This window comes from Schistocerca piceifrons, chromosome 1 (assembly GCF_021461385.2).
Source record: "Schistocerca piceifrons isolate TAMUIC-IGC-003096 chromosome 1, iqSchPice1.1, whole genome shotgun sequence".
In the NCBI taxonomy this organism is placed as follows: Eukaryota; Metazoa; Arthropoda; class Insecta; order Orthoptera; family Acrididae; genus Schistocerca; species Schistocerca piceifrons.
In genome coordinates, this window is record NC_060138.1 from 748,813,946 (window position 1) to 748,824,719 (window position 10,774).

Sequence of the window (10,774 nt, forward strand, 5' to 3'; positions counted from 1 at the left end):
TTAGATCTAATGATCTTTGCCCCACGAGTGTCTGTTACAAATTTGTTAGTAACCTCAGAAGACAGTCATTCTGTTCATACTTCCTCTTCACTTTTAACCATTCTGACTTTATGTACTTTTGGCTATTTGCCTGTAAATATAAGACTTCATTTCCTAGTGCTTGTAATTTTTCAGACCATCTTAAATGACTTCACAGTTTGATAACATGTTTTATATAATAATATTGCTTTTTCCATTTGTTTTTACAATTTTCTGGGTGCACAGTGATGAAATATTATAAGTTTTTGTTCCAAAATGGTTTTGATGCAAAATGTGTATTCAGAATGTATATGCATGAAGTTTATACTGTGTGGTACACTAACTCTAAACAAAACAAATTGTGATCAATTTGTTGTACCAGAAGAAAAATTATTTTGAGAAAACTACAAGAGTGAGACAGAATTGCTGACCAGTATTTACTTTCAGGGGAAATGGCAATACTGGCAATAGTAACATATCAAAGTACATTCTCTATCATAGCTTTTTGGAACTAGTAGTACTTACCTCTGAGAGTAGAAAGGGATACATTGGGGAAGGCTAAAAAGGAAGGGCAAGTCACTTAGACATGAGACCCTCATCCCAATAACAGCTGAAGCTCTCTCATCCTGGTGTCTGATTGTCCTGCCCTTCTTTTCTATGAACTCCAAAAGCTAGCATAGTGTATGTACTTTTATATGTGACAGTTCTAACATTTCTCTTGAAGTTAAGTGTCAGCCAACAATTTTCTGACAGATTTTCCCAGCAATTTTCTGACAGATTTTTTTAAAATTGTAATGTATTGTAATGATAGCAAGCAATTGCCTAATGAAAATGTTAAATTCAGTGGCATTGTCACATGTTATTGAACACCAATAATTAATCTTTTCTATCACTATTTTGAATCTATGCAGAAATATATATCAGACACCTATTTTGTCAGCAACTGAATGGAAACTTGCAGATCCTACAACTAAAGCATTGTTATTTTCACAAGTACATCTTATTATTCATATTTTATATTACAATTGTTTGGGGATATTGCTTCTGATTCAAGTTTTAGTGTTACATTCCACCACATGGACATTTATGTTTAAAAATAATGGCAAAAGAATTTATTGTAATCAGGTGTATGTTCTTAAACACTCTCTTGTTGCTACACAGGTGTCACAAGGATATCCTTCTGGAAATGATGCCAATATCGATCTGGCTTCTGCTGTGAGTGAGGAAAGTGCATCTCCAGCTCGACCAACCAAACGGCTGCATAGTGATGCATCTGTTAGCTCAAGCACATTATCACATAGGAAGGAACAAAAGGAGGAAGAATTTGTTCAGAAAATCCCCAAGGTTGAACCCATCGATCTTGACTTGGATGCAGAAATAACAAGTGATCAAATCTCTCCTGAAGGGCTCCAGCAATTCCTTACAAATTCTGGAAAGAGTACACATCCACAACAAAATATTTCAGCAGGTATGCTTCATGAAATATTTCTCAATATGATACATTTTACACATGCTCAAAGTAATGTCATTTTTTAAATTTATTTGTTTAAGGATCAGTTACAAGATGGAGTGTATAACAGATGAAGTATAAATTAAAGTCTAAGCATTTTATGGGGGTTGTTCTGGATAGGTGTTTCCTAATTATTCTTGTATCATCAGAGCTATTATAAGTTAATGAATCTCTTCTAATCACAATCATTTTAAAAATATGAACACTTTTGGATGAAATTAATTGAACAAAATGTATGTTTGTAATATCTAATGAAAATAATTGCCTGAAAGACTCTCCCATTATCGATGGTCTTATGCTCACATTGGGATTAGTAAATATAAAACTCTATGTTGAAGACAAATGCCAAAAACAACAGAATGGATAATTGTTGAAGAGAAGAATTCGTGTGTGTGTGTGTGTGTGTGTGTGTGTGTGTGTGTGTGTGTGTGTGTGTGTGTACTATTGAACACTTACTATATCTGTTTGTGTTAGGCCTATCCAACACACATTCTTCCTCATCATCAACCTGTATGATTTCTTAGCAAAAATGTATGGGCTTGATTCAAAATTACAATCCTCCAGCCAAAGTCGGCTTGAGAACATTTTTCCATTTAAGCAACATATCATTTACCACAACTTGAGTTACCATTTCTTCGAGCATTGGCAAGAGATTTAAAAATAAATCCAAACATGGAGATTGTGTGAATGTTATTTTAAGAAGTACTGGTGTTACATAGACACCACTCTTTAATAGATAGAAATTTCTGAATCTTATTTCAGTGCTAAATATTGAAAGACAAAACAATTCATTTCCATTTAAGGTACTTCACTAAGATCTTTATAAGTTCTTAGTGAAAGCAGAAAGGACTAGACATGTCGATTGGTCTAACTTCAATAAGAAAGTTCCATCTAATGAACTGAGGTGAAAAGGAAGACACAGATTTGTGTGTGATTTAAAAGAGAAATATATTGTTAGTAAAGTCAAGTGTAAATCGTACAATTGTTTTCATCTGCAGTTATATACATACTTTGGAAGCCACCATACAGTGCATGACGAACGGCACATTATACCAATGCTAGTCATTCCCTTTCCTGTTTCTGTTACAAATGGAGCATGGGGAAAACTACTGTCTATACACCTCCATAAAAGCCCTAATTTCTCTTATCTTGTCCCTCAGTTTTCTAAACAGGGTTTTACAGAAAGAGTGTTGTCTTTCCAACCAGGGATTCCCATTTGAGTTCACGAAGCACCTCTGAATTGTTTCAGTATCTTTATTTAATACAACTTGATCTCCAAACACTCGAGCGGTATTCAAGAATGGGTCGCACATTGTTCTATATGCTGTCTCCTTTATAGAAGAGGTATATTTTATGAGGATTCTCCCAATAAATCGAAGTAGAGCATTCGCCTACTACCACTTATGTGCTCATTCCATGTCATATCGCTTTGCAGATGAGATATTTAATTCCTGCAACTCTGTCAAGCAGCACACTGATAATCCTGTATTTGAATATTACAGGATTATTTTTCTGCTTATCTGCAGTAACTTATATTTTTCTCCATTTAAAGTAAGATGCCATTCATCACATCAACTAGAAATTCTGTGTAAGACCTCCTGTATCCTCGTACAATCACTCAATGACCATACTTTCCCATACACTACAGCGTTACTAGCAAACCATCGTAGATTGCTGTTCACCCTATCCATCAGATCATTTATGTACATAGAGACCAACAGCTTTCTTGTCACACTTTCTGGGATGCTCATGACAATACCCTTGCTTTTAAACCCTCACTGTGTTCAGCTACTTAAGAAGTGTTTGAGTCACTCACATATCTGGTAATCTATTCCGTATGCTTGGACTTTGGTTAACAGTCTTCATTGGGGCACTGTGTCAAATACTTTCTGAAAATCCAGGAATACGGAATCTGACTATTACGCTTCATCCGTGGTTTGCAGGATATCACGCAAAAAAAAGGACAAGTGGAGTTTGGCAAGAGCAGTGCTTTCCCATTCTGTGTTGATTTATGTGTGGAACTTTTCTGTTACGAGGAAACTTATTAGACAGGGTGAAAATTATTGAACTATATGATAAAAAGAAACGAAAAAGTAAAACATAAATTAGTTACAAACTATGGCGTGGACACACTTCATTCAACATGTAAACATCACTACAGATATTTTGATTTAGATTGAGACATGTTCGATATGCCTCCCATCATTGGCGATGATGTGGCACAGATGAGTAGCAAAATTCTGCATGACCCGCTGAAGTGTCGGAACATTGATGCTGCCTATGACCTCCTCAGTGGCTGTTTTCAGCCCAGCAATAGTTTTCGGGCTATTGCAGGGTCGCATGTGTTCAGATCCAGAGAATATGGTGGCCAATTGAGGCCCATGCCAGTGGTCTCTGGGTAGCCCAGAGTCAGAATGCAGTCCCCAAAGTGCTCCTCCAGGACATCAAACACTCTCCTACTTTGATGGGGTTGAGCTCTTGTCTTGCATGAACCACTTCTTGTCGAAATCAGGGTCACTGTGTATAGTGATGATGAAATCATCTTCCAAAACCTTCACGAACCATTCGGTAGTCACTGTGCCTTCAAGTAATATCATACTGATTATTCCGTGATTAGACATTGCACACCAAGCAGTCACCTGTTGAGGGTGTAGAGACTTTTCGATCACAAAATGTGGATTCCCAGTCCCCCAAATGTGCCAGTTTTGCTTATTGATGAACCCGTCCAAATGAAAATGGGCTTCGTCGCTCAACCAAGCCATATTCACGTCACAGACCTGTTCATCAATTCGTTGGACAACAGTGTTGGCAAAACACAACTGTTGTTCTGTGGCCCTGGGGCTTGATGGCCGATGAGTTTGAATTTTGTATGGAAAGAGATGCAGGACTTCAACAATTTGTCGTAGTGTCACCCGGTTGATTCCCACCTGTTGTGCAGCCCGTCTGATCAGTTGATTTTCTGGGGGTGGTTTGAAACGCAGTGCATGTCTTCTCGATGTTTTCAGGCATTTCCACTCTTTCTGACCAGCGACATTGCCAACACTGTCATCATGAACACTGCCCATTCTCTCAAACTTGTGAATCAAATTTATGATTGTTAGCATCTTGGACCAATTGTCTTCAGCTTGAATTCGGTTGCAAACTTCCTTTGAGCTGCAGTTGGGCTGTTGTTGTTTGCCTAGAAGGTCTTCACAAGCGCTATTCACTCAGGCATGCTGTACCATGATGCCCCAAGGCCAACTGTGCAGTTTAAATGTCTTAATGCAAACCGTTCAGAAGTTATGATTATTTTATGTCATGTAGTTCAATAATTGTCTTCCTGTGTTTCAAACTTAGAATATGCTCAAGAATTCTTCAGCAGACCAATGTTAAATAGATAGATCTGTAATTTCGTGGGTCCATTCTTTTAGCCTTATTATATACAAAGAGTCATTTATGCTATTTTCCCATTGTTCAAGACTTTGTGCTTGGCAAGAGATTCTCGATAAATGTAAGCTAAGTAAGGGCCCAATTCTGAAGAAACCAAACCCGTCTGGACCTGGTGACTTTCAACATTTGGAGTTTCTTCTCAACAACTGGGATGGCTTTGTGTATCCTTCATACAGGAGTTTGTGTGATGGTCAGATAATGGTATGTCTGTACAATCTCCTGTCTAAATGATTTTTTAAGCATGAAATTTGAAACTCATGTTTTCGTTTTGCTGCTTCTATTGCCACATCAGAATGGTCGATGAGTGACTGGATGTAAGCCTTTGAGCTGCTTAGTGATTTCAGGACCAGATTTTTCTGGTTTGTTCAACAAGATCTTTCACTAAGGTATGACAGTGGAAGTTGAATGCTTTGTGCATTGAGCTTTTTATGGACACCCAAAGTAATATTAACTTTTGCTTGTTGGTGTTTCTGTTTTTTTTTTTTTAATTTTTTTTTTTAATTTTTTATTTTTTTTAAAAACCAAAGATAGTGACCATCTCTGCTTCCTCAGAATTTTGAGAATTTTGATATTTAAACGTGGTGGATCTTTTCCATCCTAAGTCCACTTACTTGGCACAAACTTCACCAGTGTGTAATTTAAAATCAGTTAAAACTTTTCCCATAATGGTGTTGAACCTCGTATGCCAGATTGTTCATACAACAATAATCTATGTCAATTTTTATTTAACACATGGCTTGAAATTTATTTTCAAATAGTTTTTCATAGAATATTTTATTATTGAAATGTATTATAACGATGATAATTTTACATTTGTTAGAATCAGGATAATAATAATGTTTTTTCACTTTTCTGTAAAACTGAATTTTTTTTCCTCGAGATTGATGTTCAACACCATCGATATGTCCATTATATTGGAACTAAATTATGTCCATTCATTGTTGAAGTAGGATACTAACTACTGCTTTCTGATCTTTGCAGCATAAAAACTCGTCTAGCTCTCATGATGGATTTATTAAATTCTGTCACTGTCATCAGTATGATGACATTGTAATCCTAATCCCTGTCTCAGTACTGACGTTGTCAGTAATGTCACACTTGTTTGTAGCTACAGAGTCTAAAATATATCCATTGTGTGGGAGTTGTCAAACCACAGACATGTTTAAATTATTAGACTAAAAACATTTTTTTCCAAAACTTGGCATTTATTACACATTGACATCAACATGCAGATTATATTTGTACATTCAATACTTTATTTTTTCACATGCCTTTTAATATCATTGTCATGGTACCAGATTTCCTCTAGTTTCTCCATGAGATCTTGTTTGGTGGTAATTGTAAATTTCCTTATCCTCTCTTTCATAATAGCCCATAAATTTTCAATTGGGTTCATATCAGGGCTATTCCCTGGCCAGTGCAACACTTTCAGTTGCCTTTCTTCCAAGTACTTGGAAACACTTTTGACTTTGCAGCACACTGCCCCATCATGCATAAAAATGACATCTTTATTAGGAAACCACTCATTTATTTGGGGGAAAAGTTTCTTTTCAAGGATTTCTTTGTATTGTTCATGCCTCATTGACCCTTCAACAGTGTGTAATCTGCTAGGATTTTTCACAGATATCACACTCCACAGATATCACACTCCAGACCATAACGGAAGTAGGATGCTTCGTACATTGCTGCACACACTCAGCTTTGAATTGTTCTCCAGGTCTGTGATGAACATACTGGCTGCTTTCTTCTATCACAGTGAGTGCAGATTCATCACTGAAGCATACCTGAAGCACGTGTACAATGAATTTAGATACAGCAATATTTGTTAAAGATGACTGTAGCCTTCATCAACAAAGACCACATATAATAGCAAGGACAGTGGAACTAACAGAAAGTCCATGGAGCTGTTGACGATAGAATATGGCGACTTAAAATTATGAATCATTCATCTTTCCTTAAGCTGAAACTTAAATATTTATGTTATATAATGCATTAATTATAGAAGTATCTTCAGTTATAAACAAATTCATACTAATTTCATAAAGAATATGGTCACATGTAATTTTAGAGTATACATTCTGAATAACAATATACATTGTTAATGGACACACACACACACACACACACACACACACACACACACACACACACCTACACCTAAAAAGTAATTCATTTGAATGTGTCAGTTTGAAAACATTTTAAAATTTCTTCATGAGGCTGAAGTTGGGAAACAAGTGCTGAAGGGAAGAGAAACTGGCTGCAAATCCTGGATCATGAAACACCTTTATGAAAATGCATAGGGAAAGACTGATGATCACAATTGTGTAATAGTCAGTGGGATATAGAATACGGGTCTATAGTGAAGCAACATTTACTTACTACTGGTGCCACATCACTCAAATCCGTATCTCATATGGTCACTACTGGACACTTCTTTCTCCCTGCCACACACTCACTCAAATCGAAGAAATTGTTTTTTATTACACACAAACTTCATTCTAACAAACATTTATTTACTTTTAAGGGCCGCACTTCTAAATGGATCAGATTTATAGCCACAGGAACAAAAACAACTCTTTTTCTATGAGAATTTTCAAGTTTCATGTAGAACAATTTCTTTTCATGTCCCAATACTGAGTCCGTGATTGCATTCCAGGTCATTGATGATGCTATCGCTTTATAAGCTCCCTCTTCATTTTTCTCCTGACACTCTAGACCTCTTGTGGATGATAGCATACATTGGCTCTGTTGCTGATAAAAAGGTAGGATCAATTATTTTAGATAGCCCGTGGGATAGGGACCATTTGTATACTCTACAGAATGATCATCTTAGTGTCACTATCCCACAGTACTGAGTCAAAGTACAAATATTTCACGCTTCCTACAGCTTAGGCAAATGGAGCAAATCAGTTGGCTCTTTTTGCATTTGATGTGGTCCATGGTTGTCTTGGTGGGACTTATGAAGGTACCATTAGTTCATGGGCAGTTCTTCAGGAAAACCCACGAAAAGTATTTTTCTCACTCGCCATCACCAGCAGACCAAAACCCAACCGAGGATTCCAAGACGACTATGCACAGCAAATGGCTGAAATATTTGTGATATATTCCTAAGATTCCAATCTCTAACAACCATTTCCAAGATACCTTACTTGAACACACAAAAATCTGGTATGAGCAAAATCTAAATAATAAATAATTGCAGCAAACTGCTCAAACTTTAACAGTATAGTCTCTAGGCATTTATCTAGAAGAGCCATCTCCTCATTTTCAAAAATCTTTATCTGTTATCGAGAAATAGTCAAAAAAACTTGTTTTTTTTGTTACCAAAACCCAGCTGCAGGTTCCAAGACAACTACGCACAACAGATGGCTCTAATTTTTACAGTTTATTCTTAAGATCCTGACCTCTAACAACTTTGAAAAGTTCTTCATATCTTTATCTGATTCTGAGATACAGAGGCTCAAAGTTAACCTACTTGTACATCTAAAATACCCTTGTAAAATCTGGTGTGGGCAGAAATGTAGTTTCTGGAGTAAGGTAGCATGGAGAAATACACTGTAAAGTGTCTCTGTTATCAGCTGGGACCTGCAGGTTATAGTACTGAAGCACATGCAAAACTTTTTGCACATAAAATCTGGTCTGAGGTGTAAAATTAGTTTTGCAACATTTCAGTTTCACATAAGTAAACTATCCAAATTTTACTCACTGACACATTTCTTTTCATATGAGTTACACACCGTGCTGCAGTAGAGAAAGAAAGGGAACCAGCAAAAATGTGAATATGTTCCTGATTATTTAAAAGACTCTTAGTGAAAAGAACGGTACCATCTTCCTCATTCTACAGGGTGTATACGACCCGGGACAACCAGGATATCTGGGAAAAACCCGGGAATTTTTTAGAAATCTGGGAATTTTTTGTTGTTTTAGTTTTCAGTTAATTTTTTTAAATTTTGACTGGTAAGAATTGATACACTAACAAAGGATATCACTGTATCTCGCTACTGCAGAATAATACTGCAACAATAAAGCGTGAACGAGGAAAAAGAAACGAAAATATAAAACATAAATTGCAAAGGAAATGTGCCATATACAACAACAAAACACAGTGTTCATACAAGTGTTTCCAACAGCAAAATGTGTCAAAGGCTTTAGGAAGACAATGCAATACTTCATAACAAGAAATTGCCTCCTGTGAGCGTGACGTCACAACTGTTCACATTAGATTCGTTTTAGCAGTTATGAGTGGGCTCATGTGCACGCACAGTTGAGTGGCATATGAATAGTACCTTCTCCCTTTTCTGGCTACAGAAATGTGGCTGTTGACTGTGTAAGCAGTCCCAGCAAGCAGCTAGATGCAACCTGGAAAATTTTTACTGCTGCGCCCAAGCTGCCAGAGTCACGCATGGAGAGCGAGTCCGAATCTATGAGGGAGGGAGGGGGGGCGCCAAATTCATATTCTTGATGAGAAAAAACCTTGGTCTCACAAAGCGCCTAGCACCCAGCGCACTTCGGTCCATCGATTACTCATATGATTTTGATGTGCATCCCTGTTCGTTTTTGAACACACACTGCAGCTTGATTTCTGAATGAATCATCAGCTGCGCGGGGTAGCCATGCAGCCTGAGGCGACTTGTCACGGTTCGCGCGGCTCTCCTCATCAGAGGTTCGAATCCTCCCTCGGGCATGGGTGTAAGTGTTGTCTTTAGCGTAAGTTAGTTTAAGTTAGATTAACTAGTGTGTAAGCCTAGGGTCCAATGACATCAGCAGTTTCGTCCCATGGTAAAAAAAAAAATAAATAAATAAATCGTAAGTTGACTTTTGAATGCGTGCATAGTGTTATGTGATGTCTCTGTCAGGGGAATCCTCGTCGCATCTAGAAATAAACTTTCCTGCAGGCAAAAGGGGACCGGGCTCTACAAGCTGAATGGAGTAAAGCCGAACGAGTGAATGCCAATCGCTGTCTGATTATGTGTTTGTTTGGGTTACCAGGGCAATACTATCTTAGTATTGCCCCGGTTCAGAAATATCGTAGATCCGAGGCTGATGCACCGAGCAGTCTGAGTTATAGTGGGGAAGTGTGTAATCTCAACGTGACCCGTGTTTACATGTAGTGATTTTGCTGTTTCCTCTTCATTTACTGCTTTCACATCAAATGAAAACAAAATGGACTTCTGTGGCCGGGAGTTATCAAGTGAATTAAAATACATTCACATAATTACAGAAGGCTAATATACGTTATTAGTTTCAGATTTTATTTTATTTCCACTTTTCTGACAGCCATGCATTAATCGCCTGTAGAACAATGAAGTTCTTTTTGTCTGTTTTCTAAAGAAATTTGGTTTTTATTAATCTTTTATGCTGAGGCAGTCAATGTGTTTGAAACAAAGTGTTTAGTTCCACACTATTGGCTAATTTCAACAACTCGCTGCATTTCAAGTGTATGTTTTCATCTTCTAGCACATATGGCATTATGCCATAATAAAGAATCAAAAATGAGTTAATACAGTATTGGTACTCCAAGAAAATTTACATACTGAAACCCACACTGAAAAGCTTAATATAAGATCAAGGCCTACTTCATTGGGAATCTGGACATACGAATGTGCTCTTTAAGTATGCACTGTAAATGTGCCATTTTAGTATGGTTCACGAATTCCGATGCTCTTGGAGTATCCTCTGATGTGTTTTTTTTTTTCTTTTATGACATAATGTAAGAACTTTTAATGTTTTATACGTACCAGTATACTGGCTTCCTGCGTCACAGCAGCTGCTAAAGTGCGGTGGCGCCTGTTACGTAGCGCTCTCTGACAGCTACTG

At 37.2% G+C, this 10,774-nt stretch overlaps 1 protein-coding gene across 14 annotated transcripts in view; it reads left to right on the forward strand.

Annotated features, from left to right (window-relative positions):
* LOC124711896 (longitudinals lacking protein, isoforms H/M/V-like) overlaps positions 1 to 10,774 on the forward strand; it is a 474,926-nt gene that overhangs the window by 109,733 nt on the left and 354,419 nt on the right. For all 14 annotated transcript variants that reach the window (XR_007005545.1, XM_047242147.1, XM_047242204.1 and 11 more), the window contains one exon: positions 1,180 to 1,486. Coding sequence is in view for 13 of the 14 variants with exons in the window: in XM_047242147.1 (XP_047098103.1) it covers positions 1,180 to 1,486 (307 nt within the window). In the remaining variant the exon portion in view is untranslated. The remainder of the gene's footprint in view (positions 1 to 1,179; positions 1,487 to 10,774) is intronic.